The 19758-nt window shown below is 46.9% G+C and overlaps 3 protein-coding genes across 6 annotated transcripts; 1 reads left to right on the top strand and 2 right to left on the bottom strand.

The window, feature by feature from the left end:
- Positions 1-1318: 1318 nt before the first annotated feature.
- lta4h (leukotriene A4 hydrolase) lies at positions 1319-8736 on the bottom strand. The gene is made up of 19 exons (XM_085138496.1): positions 8491-8736; positions 6248-6378; positions 6050-6170; positions 5538-5606; positions 5260-5364; positions 5116-5168; positions 4961-5033; positions 4639-4779; positions 4522-4545; positions 4357-4427; positions 3624-3735; positions 3381-3525; positions 3200-3303; positions 2930-3000; positions 2796-2850; positions 2621-2716; positions 2473-2555; positions 2279-2383; positions 1319-1668 (listed from the first exon to the last, which is right to left on the bottom strand). The coding sequence occupies exons 1-19, from the start codon at positions 8719-8721 to the stop codon at positions 1530-1532; spliced, it is 1929 nt and encodes a 642-aa protein (XP_084994622.1). The 5' UTR covers positions 8722-8736; the 3' UTR covers positions 1319-1529.
- Positions 8737-9149: 413 nt separating this feature from the next.
- Positions 9150-15629, top strand: dennd6b (DENN/MADD domain containing 6B). Of its 3 annotated transcripts, none has more exons than XM_085138497.1 (20): positions 9150-9390; positions 10331-10369; positions 10446-10488; positions 10572-10681; positions 10758-10838; positions 10923-11028; positions 11117-11196; positions 11274-11336; positions 11416-11471; positions 11560-11682; positions 11769-11864; positions 12005-12099; positions 12272-12337; positions 12410-12474; positions 12544-12633; positions 12739-12792; positions 12868-12977; positions 13057-13159; positions 13233-13307; positions 15178-15629. In XM_085138497.1, the coding sequence occupies exons 1-20, from the start codon at positions 9238-9240 to the stop codon at positions 15307-15309; spliced, it is 1740 nt and encodes a 579-aa protein (XP_084994623.1). In that variant the 5' UTR covers positions 9150-9237; the 3' UTR covers positions 15310-15629. The 3 variants fall into 3 exon arrangements, with proteins under 3 accessions (XP_084994623.1, XP_084994625.1, XP_084994624.1); XM_085138499.1 differs by lacking the exon at positions 9150-9390 and adding an exon at positions 9597-9721; XM_085138498.1 differs by lacking the exon at positions 9150-9390 and adding an exon at positions 9597-9833.
- A 117-nt stretch (positions 15630-15746) lies between these two features.
- gcc1 (GRIP and coiled-coil domain containing 1) lies at positions 15747-19562 on the bottom strand. 2 transcript variants are annotated; one of them, XM_085138492.1, is made up of 4 exons: positions 19325-19562; positions 18744-19149; positions 17967-18620; positions 15747-17824 (listed from the first exon to the last, which is right to left on the bottom strand). In XM_085138492.1, exons 2-4 carry the CDS (start codon positions 19107-19109, stop codon positions 16565-16567), a joined length of 2280 nt encoding a protein of 759 aa, XP_084994618.1. In that variant the 5' UTR covers positions 19110-19149; positions 19325-19562; the 3' UTR covers positions 15747-16564. The 2 variants fall into 2 exon arrangements, with proteins under 2 accessions (XP_084994618.1, XP_084994617.1); XM_085138491.1 differs by having other exon boundaries at positions 18744-19195; positions 19325-19561.
- Positions 19563-19758: the final 196 nt, after the last annotated feature.

The following is a 19758-nucleotide window of genomic DNA, read 5'->3' as shown; positions in this document are numbered from 1 at the left end:
TGTAACTCTGTGCTGTGAAATAAACCTCTCATTTCTGACATTCTGGCTCATTTTCTGCTCATTTCTGCTCAGAAATTACATTTTATTATTATGATTAAATACAAACACATTAAGTTTTTTTGAGAAGATCGATGAACCATTCCTACCTTATAACATTTGATTGTTGAACATAAGTTGTGACTCCTCTACAGCTTTGTATTCAATGCACAGTGAGAGAAAGATCTGGAAGCTTCAGGCACAGAAGAGTAAAAAATAAATCACCTGACCTTTAATTTAAAATAAATTTTTTTAATTTAATTTAATTTAAAATATTTTGTCTCTCAGTGGTGCTCCGGCTCCTCTTCCTCTGCATGCTTGTGTAACTATTTCTGTGGCTTCACACTACCCAACACATGATGGTGAAACGTTTGACCTGTTAATGCTCCAACTGAAAGAGGAAGTGAATTACAGGCTCTGACCTCTGAATGTTGTCATTCTTTTGTTTTCTTCCTCAAACTGTCTGTTCAGTGGTGTTAGGTAAGCTCTGAGCTTTCTATCGCAACACGTGAACCTTCTTCATGTTCGGGTCTGACACTGCAGCTTTACAAACATTAAAGTCGTCATCTGAAGGTAATTACTTTTCAGTGCCAAAAGAATTAAAAGCAGTGAAGACAGCACAGCACTGTGATGGTTATGTTTCCTTTATCTTAAGGTTTCCATCACTCTGAGTTCAGAACAGGTGGCTTTTACACCCAAAGTGAGTCTGGATGTCAGGTAGAGGCGAGAAAACAGAGACTTTTTGGATCTGAATGAACATTTAAATAAGTTAACAAGCTACGTCCTGACGCTTGGAGTAGTCAGAAACAGCACACTTTGTTTTAGAGATTTCATTCAAATATTTGAGGTAATTTTTCATGATATTGAAATACACTGATCACCAGATTAGGTGACCTTAAAAGTATAATTCCAGATGACTGATTTGTTGTGTGTGGATGTGCTACAGTAACATTAGCTCTTTGTTCCTGTATGTTCTCTGGCCAGTTACTGCAGGTCTTCTTTTTGCATCAGTGTGAATACTGACACATGTCAGTGTGAGGAGCGCTAAGCTCACTGTGAAACACAAATCATCCTCTATGAATGCTTAAAGCAACACTTAAGACCTGCTTTTAAGTATTTCAGACATTCATACCTTTTATGCCTAAAATAATAAAAAATCCCAGTGATTTTCTACTTGTGTAATTAGAATAAAGTGAAAATGTAAGCACTGAAACTACAAACAGCACATGATCACACATGACCTGTGTGACCCCAGCTGAGATCTGAATGAACAACAAGAATCCAAAGTTTACTCAGAGTTTATTTCTTTATAAAATCGTCTTGTTTTTCTGCTGAAGACGAAATATTTGAAAGGAATAAAAAGGAAAAAGAGGATTCAATTAAACTTTAATCAGAGAGAACCAGCCAAGAAACAACAGCTGTGATATAATATTGCTTTGGCGCTGAAGTTGATCGGTACTGGTCTCTGACTGGTTCTGGACTCGTTTCTGCTGTTACTGACTGGCGGCGTTGCTGACGTCCACCTTCAGGTCCTTCGAGACGAGTCCGGAGGTGACCGGGTGCATCCCCGCTCGATGAGCCAGAAACACTTGAAGAGCTTCATCACGAAACTTCTCAAAGTTAAACACCTCCCTGAAGATGAAGCACAGCCACAATGATTAAAACAGCAGAAACACAGTGAGAGAATCAGTGCTGCCTCCTAGCAGACACACCTCTGCTATCAATTTCAAAACCCTACATCACCGTGTTGTCAAGTTATAAGATTAACACGATTTTCAGAAAACTTGCTCTGACCTTGAGATTGAGGTCAGTCAGATTCAAACTTATCCAAGATTATTAGTATAAACCTATGTTTGAAAACCTATGGTCCAATTTGAAAACCATAGGTAACCTTCTTCAGTTATTGCATTGCAAGAGTTTTAGAAAACTTGACCTCTGACCTTGGCAATAAGGCCGAGGTTAGTCAGCTTGATCTCGTCTGAGATTTTTAGTAGATACACCTATGGGACCAATTTGAAATTCTTATGTCATCTTGTTCTCGAGTTATCACACTCACAAACTTAGGTGTTCATGCCACGTCCTCGGGAGGGTGACGATAATACCTGATAAGTCTTTAATGGTGGAAGGGTAAAAATGGTAAAGGCACAGTACAAACACAGAAGAAACAATAGAACAAACAGTAAAAACAAACATGAAGGTCAGTGATGTTGTTCTAGTGAAACTACTGTTGAAGTGTAAGGACCTGAAGAGTGGTCGTGTAAACTTCATCCTGCCCTGGTCGGTCGCCATCTTCAGCGCTAGTGGAACCGCTTCCTCCCACCTGGACCTGACGCACAGCCTCAGCCACCTGGAGGGAGCACAGCCAATCACCAAGAGGCTTTAAGGAGGGGAAGGTTTTGAAATGAAAGTCCCATTTATACCTGCTGAAAGACTCACCTAAAGCGAATCTCTGCATTCATATAGGCGTTGAGATCGTAAACCACCTGCATCTTCTTCACGTGAGTCAGAGGGAGCGGATCCTGAAGGAAGGAACAGGTGAGTGACCGGAAGTTGACTGTAGGGAGTTAATGTGGAGTGTGGTTACCTCTTGCAGTAGTAGTGACAGGAACTCGATGACCTGGTGGGATGACAGAGTCTTCACATCGGACTGCTTGAAGCTGTTCAGGTCCTGGTCTTTAGCCTGAACGGGGACAGAGGATGGAGCTTTGAGCCTGAACATAAAATCACTCTAAAGAGTCCTCACCAGATTCAGGTCTCACCTGGAGCCACCTCTGACTGAGAGCGTTGCAGGCGTCAGCCATCGTGGTATCGTATCTGAAACAACAGCCAATCAGGACAAAGGAATCAGATTGTTTTTAGAAATCAGAGACCAGATGGAAGTCTGAGTACTTACTGAGGTTTAACAGGAGGCATCCCAGGTGTGAACATCCAGGCATTCCAGTCCACCTTGTTCAGGATGTCCACCTGAGACACAAAAACTCATCTCAAGGCTCCATCTTGACCTTTGGACCCACCTATCTATCACATCTGGAGTTTCTGCCTGATCACTCTGTAAATATTTGTCTTTTCTTGTAACAATCTGACCTCTGACCAAAACCTGCCATGCTGATGTTCCTTCCCTCCAGTCACTGTAACTCTGCCTGAGTGTCCAGTTGTTCCTCACCTTGTCCTTGAAGTAGGCAAACAGGTAGTTCTTCCATTCCTCTGTGGTGACGCTGCTGTAGGCAAACCGCTGGATGTATGACTTCACAAAGCCCATGAACACCTCTGAGCAAAACAGATCAACAGGTGTGTCAGCAACTGAGCAGGAAAGAGGTGAGTGTGCAGGAGTGTGCAGGTGTTACCTGGCCCTCCCAGCTGCTCCTCCAGGTAATACAGCAGAGCAAAGCCCTTCTCGTACGGCACGGAGGAGAAGGCATCGTCAGGACTGACGTCCTGCAGGCTGGGCACCAGGTTGGTCAGAGGGTTGTTGGCTCCAAAGGAGTTCACCTGAGATATGATGAGCACAGGTGAGTGGAAGGAAAACGTGCCTCATGTCAGACTGTGGATGTGACACAGGTGAAGGTGTATAATGTTTGAGTTCTCACCGAGTCCTGCAGGTCCTTCCAGCCTCCGATGGCTTTGAACTGCCTGAACTGTTCGCTCTCCAAACACCTGCCGATCATCCTCTCCAGGTAGACCGTGTGACCCTCGTTCAGCCTGATGGCACAAACATGCTGACATCAAATAATGACGTAATAATAAGCATCTTGTTGGAGCCGACAGTCGATAGTGGAAAATGCAATGTCTGGTTGCCTAGGTAATCCTTTACAGTACTTCCCACCACTTTGAGTGTCAATCAGCTGTAACATTTGTCTGATTTTTTCCTTGTGAAAGCCAAAGTAAATCAAAGATTTTCAAAAGGACGGTCTCAGCGAGCTATCGGGTCAGCCGATACGTTGCATCACCTGACCCTCAAACGCTGGTATTTCTTAATGAGTTCTGCCTTTGTGAAGTCGCACCCTGGATGATTTTCTTCAGCTAACCTCAGAGTGAATCTTTCCAGATAAACCAACCCCACCATGAGTTGATCCCATTTCAGAGAACCCATAAGTTCCACAAAGTGTCTGTCCCAAAGCTTTGACTTCACTCTGAAAACCTACACAGTGCCTGGACACCTGAGCAAATGTGGGCCTGTTCTGCTGCATCGGGTTTTGTGACTTAGAGCATGTCTCAAAACTGGTTTTAAGATTTTATCTTCTGAGGCATCCATGGGTTCTCTACACGTCTCTGCAAACACCTGAGACCCTTGAGCTGAGCTCCACCCGTTTGTTTGTTTACCAGAAATGCTCCCAGGTCTTGTTGGTCACCAGGTTTCCAGTCCAGCTGTGAGAGATCTCGTGGGCAATCACCTGTAGGACACATACACAGTCACAGACAGGTATGGAAGGTAATTTAATTATAATGCATGATCACATGGTGAGGTGGGAAGAGTCTTGTACTCACACCAGACAGAGATTTGTCTCCAGCCTGAAAACAGACAGGAAACAGCTGATCAGAACTAACAGTCTCATGACACTGACACATCATGAACAACCTGATTGGCGCCCTGTTTGTACATACCAGCACGGTGGGCGTGGCAAAGGTCAGACACGGGTTCTCCATGCCGCCGTAGGGGAAAGATGGAGGGAGAACCAGGACGTCATACTGACCCCAAACATACGGTCCAGCCAGTTCCTCAGCTGTCTTCAGCATGGCTTCGGTCTGAAAGACAAGGAACACCCGAACATCACTCCAGCTTCTCTATGTCCGGCATGTTCTACATTTTTTTGTGTACATGTTTGTATGTTTTACATGTTCTCATATTTTCATGTTTGTATGTTCTCATGTTCTGTGTGTCTTCTTTCCATTGTTTGCGTGGCCTCAGTGTGTCTGTGGTTCTCACCTCGGAGAACTCAAACGCTGCTTTGTCCACAAACTCTTTCTCTGACCAGACTCTGGTCCTTGGCCCAATCTCCCTGCCAACCAATCAGAGCACAGAGTTAAGTTTACCTGCTGAAGCTGATGCTGTGACATCAGAAGAGGTAAGACAATCTGTACCTGCTTTCCAGAGCTCCAGCCACGATGGCTATCAGGTAGGAAGGCATAGGCACCTGAGATCAGAGGTCAAACAGAGGACAGTCACGCCTGAGGCCTGGTGATGATGATGTCAGGTGATGAAGAGAAGAAAGAGACTCCCCCTACCGTCTGCCTGAACCTGTAGATGATCCGACCACTATCCTGAGGATCGACTTCCTGTCCATCTCTCACTGCACTCATCACCGCCACCAGGTCCTTAGGGACAGACACCTGAGGGACAGGTACCCACACACATACATACAAGTACACACCTGAGAGACTAATATCAGGCTCTGGGCACTGAGGTGATGCTATGCATGTTGTTCAGGTCTTTTGTTTTTTTTAACAATTATTAATAATTTTAATAATTAATAATCAATAATATGTCAGTGGTGTTTGTTTACCTGAGCATAGTAGGTGTGCTTGATGGATGGGGTGTCCTGACAGGGGATCATGCTCCTGCAGTGATGAGCCTGTAAGACAGCACAGAGGGCACCATGGCTGTTAGCTGCACGTTGTGTTCAGGGGTGGTCTGTACAGAGGACGCTCTGCAGCAGACTGAGGCTTTAAACTTTACAAGGCAGTGAAATCAGTTTGAAGAAGGTAGAAAACGAGAATAACAGGGAAGTAGTTTGTTAATGGCTGCAGTTTCACAAAGTTTCAACAGTTCACAAAAAAACCACAAAAAGTGGAACTTTTTTTTTCTGTTGAAGGTTTTCGTATGCAGCGTTTCAGGTTTAATCAACAAAAAATATGTTTACAGTAAACTTCAATTTAAAACTTTTATTTTAACCTTTTATAACTTAAAAAAGGTTTCAAAAGAGAAAAAACCTAGAATTTCTCTGAATTCAAATTGAAACATGAAATTTTTAATAATTTATATTGCATATAGCTCAGGTGAGGGTAAATGGCTCACCTGGCACTGGCTGAACAGGTAGGGGTGCTTTTTCCCAGCAGTTTGCTCAGGCGTGAGCCACTGCAGTGCTGTTGCTGATGGAGACGTCTCATAGGTCACCTCCACGATCACATGTTGCCCTCTGATTGGACAGCAGACGTTAGAGTTTAATTAGAAAAGACAGGCCATAAGGACAGAGAGAGAGGAGGGCAGAGTCACCTGGAGAGGTCAAAGGGCAGCGTGATCTCCAATGGGGTCCCCTTGAAGCTGTGTTTGGGCCCCAGGCTGAAGCGCGCCGGTTGCCCATTGGCCGTCACCGACACCACGCTCAGGTCACTGCTGTCCAAAGTCTGTGGTACAGAAAACCCCAGTTACCGAGCTGCTGCGTCAGCATCTGAACCTGCTGATAAATATTCACCTGTGCTACCTGCACAAAGGTCACCTTACACACTCTGTCTTAAAGCTCAGCCACGTCATGCCAGAGTCCATTCAAAGAAAACCTTATTTTACTTGTGTGTCTGTCTGCCTTATGGACAGGTGAGGGTTAACCTCTTAAGCAACCATGCACCCAAAGATGGGTGCAAAAGGGAGGAGATTGCGGAGGTAGAAAGACAGAAAACCACTGGGGGCTTAATGTTACATTTACCTTTCTACAGGTGACCGTCTTGCAGCTGCAGAATCAAACCTGAGCTTTGAAAACTGTTAAAAACAAATAAGAGAAAAGTCTGCTCTCCTGCACACCTGTTTTATTAAACTTCAGTCTAGGGCAGGGGTCTGCAACCTTTAGGACCCAAAGAGCCATTTGGCCCCGGTTCCCATGCAAAAGAAAACACTGGGAGCCGCAAATACTTTTTGACATCTAAAATGAAGATAACACTATATATTTTGTTTTTTACCTTTATGTTTTGTGTGAACAACTAAGGTTTGTTGCTTATAAAATCCGTGAAGTGCTACAGAGAAATTTACATTTTATTTATCTAATTAACACATTTTGAACTCTTAAAGAAATATAACAAAAGGAAAGACACCCAGCTGAGCTAAAATGATCCATGTAGCAAACAAAAACTGTTGTGAGCCACCACCCTTATATCGCCTTTGGGCTTTTGGAGCCTTGACCTGACTTTTAAAAAATAATTCTAAAAAAAAGCACTATGCTGGTGAAAAAAGAAAAATAGATATTTGCAAAATTCTTCCTAAATATGTATTTTACCTGGTTAATGTGTGTGGCGGGCGTGGTGTGCAGTGCCGCTGCAGGGGAGGCGGACGCACCTGAGCGGCACCCGCAATCACGCCTCGTCACCTTAACGTCTGCGCTATCTATGCTGTTGTTGGTGTGTGTCGGGCTGTGAGCTGAAAAGCTACAGCCGGCTGTATGCGTACAGCAACCGTGTGTGAAGTGTGAGTCTCGATAAATGCACGGCGTTTCGGCGGGTACACCGGGTACTTCCGCGAGTGTGACGCTTATTTTGAGCGATGAAAAAATAATAGGATATAATTTTATTTTTATATTTCGATATCACAACAATCTTCCAATTTAAAACTACAAGTTAAAAAAAAAGATAAATAAAATACACTTCAGCTAAATACTTGTTTATTACTAATTTATTTTCCCAAACCACGCGGAGCCGCACTATAAGGACTAAAGAGCCGCATGCGGCTCCGGAGCCGCATGTTGCCGACCCCTGGTCTAGGGCTTCAGCTGACTGGTGTCACGCCAAACTCCATCCAGAAAAGAGCCATTTTAAGTTTTTATGCTCTGAATATATTTACAAAACTGATTCAAAATGTGAAATCTGACACTCACAGGTGAGAGTCGATGGTGAAGTAACAAAGCACAAGAATAACCACAGATAGTGAACTGAACAACAGATTCCAGTAGGGGCTTCTGTGGAATTTAAAGAACTTAGCCTGGACACACCTGTTCTATCTGAACGACACTCACCTGTCACAGTTTTTTCAAAACAACAGGTTAAAGTTAACGAGTTTGTTTTAATAAAGCAGTTATTAAACCCGAATAAAGATCAATAATTAAGTAAAAATGTAAGTAAACATGATTTATATCAGTTAGTTTTAAATATCGTAAATACGTGAAGCTTCAGTTTGTGAAATCACGATTTAAAACTTTAAAATAGTAAGGTTAGTTTATTAAAGCTAGGTGACAAACTGTTTTTATAAGTCTGTAAAAACGCCTTAAAACCAGACTCCATTTAAAAACAGCTGGAATTAAGGTACCGGTACTCCCCGGGGATAAAGTTAATCATCAGGCACACCTGAACGTTTGCACGGTGCCGGATCACAGAGGAACACCCGACGAACCGTCAGTGTGACCCGGCTCGTTAACCTCTTCGTGCCCGCCTCTAAGCACGCACTCCCCTTAAATCCAGCGGATTTTAGTTGGACTCTGGTGAGCACTAAAGGTTCCGTTAGATCGAGGCTAACCCCCCGCGTCCCGTTGACGTTACCAGCGTAGAGAATCGGTCCTCCAGCGCCTCCACAGTCAGCGCCACTCTCCCTCTGAACACGTGCCTGTCGAAGTCCAGGTGCAGGTGCAGGTTCAGGTGCTTGGTGACGCACCTGGTGAACGAGGAGAAGGAGCACGGGTCAGACATGACGTTCAGTCCGGTTACAGCTGAGAGACTGGAGAACAGAGCTGAGCGTGGCCGGTAATCTACCGGAACACGCTGCGCACGCATCCGGACCGGCCTTTTCACAATAAAAGTCCAAGATCGAGGCGGTGTGCCTTTGTATGTACAGTGTTAAATAATAACAAACTGTGCAGTGTTAAATAAAAAAAAAAAAAATGTTTTTTTCCAGCTTTGTATTGTTTTTCAATATGAATCATTTAACTTGGATGGGTGACATATACTTTGAAATATGTCAAAGTAAATCGGTATAGTTTTCAAAAAATGATTGATACTGATTGATCAACCAGTTGCACCGATAGGTACTTCGGTTACAGAAAGCAGTGATTTGTTCATGATAAGAGATCAAACTTGTGTGGATGTATTTGTTGGGGTAACAGGCAGTAAAAATAAGTAAAAACTAGTAAAATAAATAAATAAAAGCCGGCAGCCTTTGATTTTCTCCAGCAGCGGTGTGTGTGGGTTCATTCTCTCTTGTCCAACAGGGGGAGCTCTCTCCGGCTTCTGCCCGCTGATGGAGGCTCGGATGGTGATGCGCAGAGCTGCTGCCGTTTTGGTCCGGTCGTGATGGACCCATTTGACGGTCCCGGTTCTCCCCGACACGAGGAGCAGGAGGAGGCGGGGCGCGCGGAAAGCCGCAGCCGGTGGGCCCGCTTCTCCTCCTGGTTGGAGTGCGCGTGCGTCGTTACGTTCGACTTGGAGCTCGGACAAGCAATTGAGGTACGTTAGCCTGGCATCGCTAGCATAGCTAGTGATCGATATGATGATTGATCATTGATGATCGGAGGTTTGATGAGTAATTTCAGTTGAAAAACAGCCGCTCCTCTGTCTGTACCAAACTCCATTAAACCCCCCCCCCCCCCCCCCCCGAATTCTTTGTTTACATGTGATCTGTGGAGAAACGCACCTGAACAGGTAAACACTAACCAGGCTGAAAACATTCTCGTCTCTTCAGCTTTCATTCAATCAGCGTACAACCAGTGTTAAAATCTGACCGCTCAGTGTTCGCCTTGTCCTGCCTGTACCTGGTGTTGCTCAGTTTATGGTGGAGGTAAATAAAGATGAATGCTGTGTTAAAATGTGAATACTCTGTAAAGGACAGGTGGTAATGACTGAGACACTGAATGGAGGAGACAGTTAAGGATCCGTGGAAGGCAGCAGAAGTAAAATCAGCAGGATTCTCGGTTTGGTGGTGGGACTCAAGGAGTTGTATCTGTGGATTAAAGACAGCTATGTTGGCCTAGAAGCACCAATCCGTGTTTTAAAAAACGCATTGTTTCCTCATAATTATTCTGACAGATTTTGTAATATAATACAAATAATAACAATATCAGACTGCTCTTGAGCTCATAGAACCAATCGATTTGAAGTGTGATTTCTTTGTATTAATCTTAAATTTAATACATTTAAATTAAACTATTGTTTTTTTGTTTGGGGTTTGGTTTGAGTTTAAGATATCTGCAGACCTGATGTAGAAAACTCCATTTCAAATATTATAGACTCTATACTTTTTGTGCAACTGCTCATCAGAAGATTGTGGATAACGAAGGGCGACATGCAAGTTAAATTAATCCTCTCTTGCTATCTCAGATTGGAAAAACTTAAAAACATCAGAATTTTCTGCAGATTCTGAAATGTTTTCCCCTGTGTTTACTTTCAGCTGGTTTATCCTCAAGATGTGAAGCTGACAGAGAAAGAGGTAAATATCTTCAGCTTCCTGATCACCTGTAAGTGTTGTTGATTACACTTTCACTGATTCTGTTTCGTGTTGACAGAAAACCAGCATCTGCTACCTGTCCTTCCCTGACTCGTACTCAGGTAAGCTGAGGTAATGCTAATTAATACTGCAGGTGTCAGAGGTTGGAGGTCAGAGGTCACGTGGGCTGTCTGTTATTTCCCAGGGTGCCTTGGGGACACTCAGTTTAGCTTCCGCTTCCGTCAGTCTGTCGGTCGCCGAACATCAAGGCTCAGAGACGACCTTTACAACTGTGATGCTCCCGTCACACTGCAGGTGAGACTCACCTGGTTCCTGAATGGCTGATTGCTTCAGCCTCACAGGTGCGTAACATTTCTGTTCTGTCTGTCAGAGAGAAACGGCGCATTTCTTCGGTTACGTCTACTTCAGACAAGTGAAGGATGTCTCTGTGAAGAGGGGCTACTTCCAGAAGGTCACCAAACACATCTGTGTTCACCTGTATTCACCTGCTCACAGGTGGTCATGATGGTGATAGTCATTTGACTCTGTGTTTCAGTCCCTGGTGCTGGTGTCCAGGTTGCCATACACTCACCTGTTCCACTCGCTGATGCAAACCATTGCACCTGAGTTCTTTGAGAAGCATGAGCCCTGCCTTGAAGCAGGTAATGACATCATGCTTGGATCATACCTGGGAGCCAATCAGGTTTCAGAATGGTCCTTAACGTGTTTTTCCTCTGCTCATCCCCGAAGTTTGTAACGAGATCGACCAATGGCCTTCACCTGTACCTGGGCAGACCCTCAACCTGCCCGTATTGGGCGTTATCTTACAGGTGAGGAGAGAAGTGGCCTGGCTCACAGGTGACAGAAGGGATGTGGTTTACAGGTGTTTGTGTGTCTCGTGTTTCAGGTGAGGATTCCTTCTAAATTTGACAAACCTGGGGGAAGTCCGGTGCGACAGACGGCTAAAGAGGTGAGGTCTTGTTGCTTTGATCTTGTTAATAATGTTTATTCTTGTTGTTGTTAGTAAAGTTTTTTGTATGCATGCTCAGAACCTGCTGCCGGTGCCGACCCTCCTGCCCACCATCCACGAGCTGGACCTGTTTAAGTCAGTACTCGTTAAGGTGTTCTATGTTTCTCAGGTGTAGGTGTGCTCTCTGATTGGTCAATCTCAGTCTCACCTGTGTCCTGCTCAGGTGTTTCCAGTCCATTCTAATCCACCTGCAGATGCTCTGGGAACTTACCTTGCTCGGGGAGCCGCTTGTCATAATGGCTCCATCTCCCACCGTTTCTTCGGAAACAGTCCTGGCTCTCATCAGGTAACTGAGGGGTCACAACGTGCCCCCAGCATCCAATCAGAGTATGGTGTTTCTGTTGTTACCATGATAACGGTGTGTGTCCACAGCTCCATCAGCCCTCTGAAGTTCTGCTGTGACTTCCGACCCTATTTCACCATCCATGACAGCGAGTTCAGGGAGTACACCACCAGGACGCAGGCGCCGTGAGTCATGCTCACCTGGAGCCTGAACACACCTGTGCTGTAAACACACCCTTGGGACACTTAAAGCCTAAGTTTAGGAAAGCGGTCGACAGATGTTTCAGCCTTATGTGTGATTACCTTTTTCTTCTTCTCTTGTTCAGACCAAGCGTCGTGCTGGGTGTCACCAACCCGTTCTTCATCAAGACGTTTCAGAGCTGGCCTCACATCGTCCGGCTGGGAGAGGTCAAGATGGCAGGTACGCCGTATTCCTCCTCTTCCTGCGTGTTCACTGTGAGCTTCCTGTACGTGTGAAGTGTCATGGCTGTCAGGCGTGTGCTGTTCAGGTCGTCTTCGCCGTTCTTGTTGTCTTCGCCGTTCTTGTTGTGACCTTTTACTCACGTATGTGTCCTGTCTCTGATGTCTTCCAGGTGATTTACCGAAGCAGGTGAAAGTGAAAAAACTTTCTAAGCTGAAAACGCTTGACACCAAACCAGGTAAGCTGGTGGGGCCGTGTTTGTACCTGAGCTCAGGTAGATGTCTGTCATGCTGAAGGTTTGTTTTGGCAGGAATCTACACGGCTTACAAGACGTTTCTGCACAAGGACAAGATTCTGATCAAGAGGCTGCTGAAGGTGAGCACACCTGAGCACACCGCACACACAGGTAATGCAGAGTGTCGCTGACGGACTGTTTACCTGCAGGGGATCCAGAGGAAGCGGCCGTCGGAGGTGCAGAGCGCCATCCTGAGGCGACACCTGTTGGAGCTCACGCAGAGTTTCATTATCCCCCTGGTAAGTAGTTGCACAATCAGCTCGCATTGCCTGTACTTTATGATGTAGGCATAACTTGTCCAATCACAGAGCAGTTCTCAGTAAGCAGCGTGTTTTGTCTAATAGGAACGCTACATGGCGAGTCTGATGCCCCTGCAGAGATCCGTTACGCCCTGGAAGGTAAACAGGAAATGAGTGGTGGTGATGAGGTCACAGTGCTATCTTGTGTTACACGTTTCCTGTGTTTCCATTCAGACTCCGCCTCAGATCCGCCCCTTCAGTCAGGACGAGTTCCTGTCCACATTGGACCATGCGGGCCCGCAGCTCACCTCTCTGCTTAGAGGTGATTGGATAGGACTGTACAGGTGAGCCTCACGGGTGTGAGTGATCCAGGTGTTTTCTGTCTTCCTATCTTTAAGTTTCTACTTCCTGTTTCCATCTCAGGAAGTTCTTTAGGTCTCCGAACTTTGACGGCTGGTACCGTCACCGCCACCGAGAGATGACACAGAAGCTAGAGAGTCTCCACCTGGAGGTCATCTGCGATGCGGTAATTTATCTGAGCGAAAATGCTCAACCATCAACCAGCTGTGCAGCCCCTAATCCAGGTGTGTCCTCTGCAGGACCTGCTGGGATGGACCAAAGACAAATCTGAGGTGGAGGTTGTGGATCTGATTCTGAAGTTCAGAGAGAAGCTGGTGAGTTCCAACAGGAAGTTTGTTAGCGAGGAAAAAAGTTTCATGTAAAATTGTGTTACCGGTAAAAAGCTTAGGATAAAAATTAATTTGAAGAAGTAAAACTTAAAACTGCAGGTGAAAAAGATTTTAGTTACCTGAGAGTTAAATCAAAAGTGAGCTGGTTTGATAGTTTGATGAGAGATAGCGTTTATTTGTCAGTTGCAGGTCTTTTGCCCACAACCGAGATGACAGACCTTGCCGACCGTACATACAATACACAAACATCACATTGGGGAGACAGGTCAGGCTAGGTAGCAAGGGGAAAAAAACATTGAAATGTGTAACACAGAAGGATAATACAGGAATGCACAGATATCAACACACCATAGCACAATAAACACAGACAAGCAACATGGGAAAGAGTTCCAGTGTGTACATCTGATCTGGGACCGCTGCAATCTTTCGACTGCGCCTCCAACTGACCCGATGTCCACATCAGAGGGGAGCTAAGTGTTGGAGGTGGCGTTGGATCCGGGGTAGGGAGGGTAATGCGTCAGTGAGTGCTTATCAGTATCAGTATATGTATGTGTGTGCGTGTCCATAATTCAGCTGAGACGGTGTCCTTCGCCCTGCCAGGCTAAGTAAACAGTCTTCCAGCCAACCCAGGTGGCCTTGCATGGAATGGGAAGGAACAGACTAAACACAGTCGTTATCAGGGTGTTTTGTTCAGCTCCGGCCTTGCAGCTGGCGCCAAAGGGGTATCCGCATAAGTGATGGTGCTTTTTACTTTAGTGCGAACAGCTGATACGAATTTCAAAGCAGTTCTACAGTCCAACACTGGTCTCTCAATCTCCCGTTGGAGAGCCGCGAGCTTCGCCATACTTGCGTTCTGTGATGTTGTCGTTTCTTGTGCTCAAGGAGCCAATTTCTGAGAACTCACGGCAGTGTGCCTCCCCGAGATGTCATCCAATTTGCGCCCAGAGAGATGTTATTCCGAGCTAGCCCTTCCGAGACGTATCCAGTCTGCAGTCAGAGATCTTATTCTGAGTATTCACAGCAGCCGTAGCCTCTCCAAGATCTTATCCGTGCTGACTCAATGAGCCCATTTTGAGAAACTCACGCCTCTCCCATCGTTCCAATCCCAGCGGGAAGCCTTGTGGGGGTTTGAACAGCCGGTTCCGCTTTCTTAATTCTTCGATAAGTCAGGGCCAAGCCAGCTCCGATCAGCCAGAACCCTGTTACCATGGTTCCGAATAGGTAGATATCTTCAGCACTCAAGCTCACCCAAGCCCAAACTTCTCGTTGAGAAAGGGGTGTCAATTGCATTTAGGGACCAGTTGATCCAATCCATAATTCCTCTTTTAGGTTTTAGAGAACAGACTGTGAGAGAATGTTTCAGGGAAAATACAAAATAAACACGAGACTAGACAAGGACATAAGCTGGGAAGATAAGGGAGAGGAGAAAAAGTGTGTCCGCCTCCTCCGAGAGCCAAAGAAGAATGTCTTTGGCTCACTTAACAGATAGGAAGTTTGAAGCTGGACATGACAATGCGTTCACTGACCATGGACGCTAAGACGTTCACTAACGCTGGGACGTCTGCCTGTAATAAAAGTTCATGTTTGGCGTAAAATCCATCATATTTGTGATGGAGATAATGCTGTCCTGGGCCACAGAGGAGACTGGGGGAAAAATATTTTCTGGTTTCTTGTTTTAAAGCTTAGAGATGAAACTTTGTTGTGAAAATGAAGCTATGATAATAATTCAGGATCCTAATCCGGGTTTAATCCAAAGTGAGGTGGTGGCCTGCAACTAGGATCGTTTGCTTCTTCTTTGTTGGTTTCATGTCAAAAGTCTAGTTTTTGAGGACAGGAAGTGTGTGTGGCTTTTCAGGTTAAAGCTCGGCGTCAGCAGCTGCAGCTCAGAGACGGTGTGATGGACAAACTCGACTCTTTCATCGCCTCCATCATCAGCTCGCTGCCTGCCGACCTGCAGATTGTGCTCGGCACAGGCGCGTCACCCTGATGACAACTAACCCCACAGCCAGGACGCACGCTTGTGTTCATCAGCATCTTCACACTCCGCAGAAAAACCAACATCGGCTCAAATCTTCAGTTTTTGGAATATTTAAATTTTATTTAAACTTTATTACCCATCTCCATCGAGCTGCTGCTCTGATGTTTTGGTTTCTCTGACGGTGGAATCAGGCTGTTTGTGTTTCACAGAAGTCGTATTTTTCTATCATCTCCACAAACGGAATGTAACACTAAGAATGAAGCTCCACTTTCTGTTTGTTTGTAAACCTTTATTTTGAAATTAAAGCCTGAGCACTTCCTGTCCTCTGACTTTTATTCATGTTTGTTTTATTCTAATGTCCTCCAGGATTCAGACTGAACAGAAAGGCTTTAAGTTTCCTCTCATGTCATGGTGAAATGTAACTTCTTGTGGTCTGATGATGTCATCATAAGCCTTTGATCTTCATGCTGCTGCTCTTTAATGCTTCAGTTTCAGACCTCAAGAAGGAAACCACTTATTCTTTGTTTCTCTTTCCTTATTTATTTTATATAAAAATAATTAAGGCTCCACATCTGAACGTCTGAGTGAAGATCAGTGCAAACACATTTATGAACATTTCTGTCTTTGGTCTGTGCACCTGAAGGCAGTGTTTGTAGATGTGGACAGATGTTAGAGAAGCTCAGTGGTGAAGTATTTGATCAGTGTGACGTGTGTATGTCTGTCAGAAACGTGAAATAAAACAAAGCTTCAGGCTTCAAAAACACCTGTACCTGTAATCTGACATAGGTGTGTTCACTGTTCCTCACAAATCAACTTTTTCCATCGTGTACAGTTTGCACTCTACCTGTTAAGTGAATTTAGCTTCACCTTTTCAGACCAGAGCCAATCAGAGGCTGGTAAAAGCAGGAACTGCAGCTGTAGACAGGTGATCTCACCTGAAGAGGCTGGACCGGGCAAAGAAAATCGTATTTAGAGTTGTGTCACCATCGAGGCACTTCACTGATGCTCGGAGACAGATTGAAGCAGGAAAAATATTTTAATCTGAATCAAAAATATACATCAGCTGATTGACCAGCGAAGGTCACATGTTAACGTGTTTGTAGTGTTTGAAGTCACATGATGCTCAGAGAGCAGCAAACCGTCAGAGAAACACTAGGAAGATGAAAAACACAGATGCCCTCAAGCGCAGCACAAAGCCATGCCTTCACTGGCTCAGATGTCCAGGTGTTCTTCCTGCAGGTGAGTGTTTTCTTCCTCAGGTGCTCTACCTGCGTCCCACCCACCAGGTGCTGCCCTGCAGCCTCGTGACATCTTGCTTCTCCTGCGGGCTGAAATGCAGGATGGTGAGGATGGCAGTGAGCGTCTGCTGGCGCCCGTTGGCGTCCTGCAACGTCAGAAACCGGTACACAATGTTCTTCAGGTACTCCATGTTGGCGCCCTCGCGGCTTTGGTCCCGGATCAGTTTTTCGAGGCGGTCCCGCAGGTCTGCCACCTCCTCATCGTGGCGCTCGGCGTTTGCAATGAGTCGTGCCTGCAGCTGGCGCGTGTCCTCCTCCAGCCGGTTCTTCTGCCGCCGCAGCGCACCCACCTCCACCTCCTTACGTGCGAGCTGCTCAGCATACAGCAGCAGAGTTGACTCATTGGGTGTGGCCTGCCGCAGTGCCTGGCTGATTGCATCGGTCTCTGTGTCAGGGCCATTCTCTTTAGGGTCATCGTGTGTGTTATCAGCACGATTGGACCAGCTGAGTGTGGCGGCAGCGGCCCGCAGCCTCTCCAGCTCGCGGTCCTTCTCATCCAGCAACGCCATAGTGCGCTCACGCTGCTTGTGAAGCTCCGCCTCCAGTTGCAACAGTTCATCACGGTGGAGTGTCTCCAGACGCTCCGCCTCCTGCCGGTGTGCCTGCTGCAGCGACACCGCCTGCTGCTGGCGCTCATCAAGCTGCTGGCGGTGGCAGGCCTCGGCCTCGTCACTCTGCATGCGGAGGTTTATGTACTTCTCACGCAGCTCAGCGAGCTGGTCGCGCACTTCCTCCAGCTCCCGCGCCTGGCAGCCATCTTTGGCGTTCTTGTTCTTCAGAACCACTTGCGCTCGCACCTTGTAGCGCTCAAACTCATCCCTCAGCTGCCGCAGCTCCTGCTGATAGGCGAGAGCCGCCGCCGCCGCATCTGCACCCGGCTCCACCTCCAGGTCCTGGATGTTCTGGTCGGGGTTCCTCTGAGCCGCAAGGAGCAGCAGCTTCTTCACCTTCTGCAGCTTCTCCCGCAGCGCCCCCACGTCCAGTTGCTCGTCTGGCCCGAGGTCAGAGGTCGCCCTGCTCGAGGCGGCGATGGCGAGTGTTTTGTTCTCCGTGTCGAGCTGCAGCACACGATCGCGGAGTCTCTGCGCTGCCTGCTGGTCACGCTGCCTCGCCTTCTCACACGAGCCCAGCAGCTCCGACAGCTCCGATACACGCTGCTCCAGGACCGCCACCCAAGCCTCTGCCGACTGAGCACGCTCACGAGCGCGCTCTTCTGCATCGCACACCTGCAACACGAACACAGAGATGACCTCACTTCCTGTTCTAGTTTACCTGGTCTGTTAGAGCTTAAACTGTTTAATGTGGTTAAACCAGGTTCACTGGGACCTGTTTGATTGGGACTTTGTTTGGACCTGGTTCTGGGCTCACCTTGCGGGTCTCGAGCTGGACCTGCTCCTGGACCTGGTTCTTCAGCTTGTTCAATTCTTGCTGCAGCTCGTCCACTCTGGGGTCGGGTATTTGTTGCTCCTCCTCGACGGCCTGCAGCCTCCGCCTCAGCTCGTCTCTCTCTTCCTTCACTTGGTTCAGGAGAGCCTCGGACTCCGTCCCCCGGTCCACGGCCTGTGATGTTACAAGCAGGGCGGTGCTGGCATCCTGGAGGTGGAGCTCAGCGTCCTGCCGGAGGTCTCGCTCGGCCTGCAGGAGCCTCTGTAGCTCGCGGAGCTGCTGAGCGTGGTCCCCCTGCTCCTGCTCGCGCTCGTGCTGCTGTGTAATGATGCGAGCGCGACTTTCAGCAAGCTGCTGCTGCAGGTTGTGCAGTTCCGCCTCGTGCTGTGTTGTCGCGGAGACCAGACGTTCCTGCAGCTCTTCAACTTCCTGTTTCAGCTGCCGCTTGTCAGCCTGGAAGCTTGCTTCCATTCGCGACTTCTCCTGCGTCACCGTGGCCAGCGAGCTTGTGAGCGTGCTCAGTTGGCTCTTCAACTGGGCGACTCTGCGGTCTGCCTCCATGCTAGGAGGGGGTGTAGCCTGCTGCTGCTCTGTCCCCATGCTGCCACTCTCAGAGCTGCCATCGAGTTCAGATCCCTGCAGAACAAACATGGAGTCAGAGAATAAGACATGACATCACCAGAGCGTTATGGCGATGATGATGTCATCAAGTTCTAACTGTGTTCTGGTGATTTAAGTTCAGTTGTCAAAGTAACATACCACCAGCCTTCCTCCCAGTTCTGCCTGGTCCTCCTCGCTCTGGTCGCCTCTCGTAGTCTCGCTGGCCATGTCCAGAGACGCCGCCGTGTCCACGCTGTCCTCGCTGTGCAGCGAGCAGCCATCCTCAGTAAGCTCCGATGTGGTGATGGTTGAACCCTTCTGGGTCAGGTCCAGGTCCTGGGTCACGCTTAGAACCTTAAGGCTGGCCTCCAGCGCCTCTTTCTCCTTCAGGAGGCTCTTGTAGGCCCGGACCACATCCCTAAAGCGGGTCTGGTACTGGATCAGCTGCTTCTTCTGGGACTCCACCGTGTCCAGCAGCTCCTTCCTGCTCGGACCGCCACCAAAGCTCATCCCGAACTTCTCCATGACCTCGTCCAGGTCTGACCAGGTCTGTCCAGGTGAGCCTCTGATCACAGACACCAGAACATGAACAGAACCTTAGCATTAACTTCCTGTTAGAGGGGAAACGGAGAACAGCTGTTCAGATCACTCATCGATCAATTATCGATGGATGGTTTCTGTGAAGCTGAAACTTTGTGCTGGAACACAAAAGAAGAAGAAGGAGGAAAACAGTTTCTCACCTCTTTCTGTTTTTCAGTGTTTGTTTCTCCCTTTGACTGATTTTTCCGCCGCTTTGATCGTACCTCCTCACACTGCGCCGACAAACCGGTTCGATCCGGATCACAAACTCACAACCTGTCCGTCACAGTTGGTCAATAATCGACCTAATCGATGAGTAAAATCCGACTCAAAGCTTCATCTGTCAACAGCCGCCATGTTGGACCGAACCGGAAGGGACTGAGACGGAGGAGGCGGGAGTTTACTACTTTGTTCACGGACGTCAGGAAAATGCACAATAGGAAGATTTTTTTTTTTTTTTAGCTGATTTAAATTAAATAAACAGCCAAACACAGCCAATAAAGCAGATATATATATTTACCATTAATATGTTTTTACATTTCTAAAAGCAATACAGTATTTTGAATTGATTGTTTATTGGGAGAAAAACATTTTT

Source organism: Neolamprologus multifasciatus, chromosome 17 (genome assembly GCF_963576455.1).
Source record: "Neolamprologus multifasciatus chromosome 17, fNeoMul1.2, whole genome shotgun sequence".
Classification (NCBI taxonomy): Eukaryota; Metazoa; Chordata; class Actinopteri; order Cichliformes; family Cichlidae; genus Neolamprologus; species Neolamprologus multifasciatus.
Note: the sequence above shows the minus strand (reverse complement) of the source record. Positions and strands in the feature narration are given on the sequence as shown.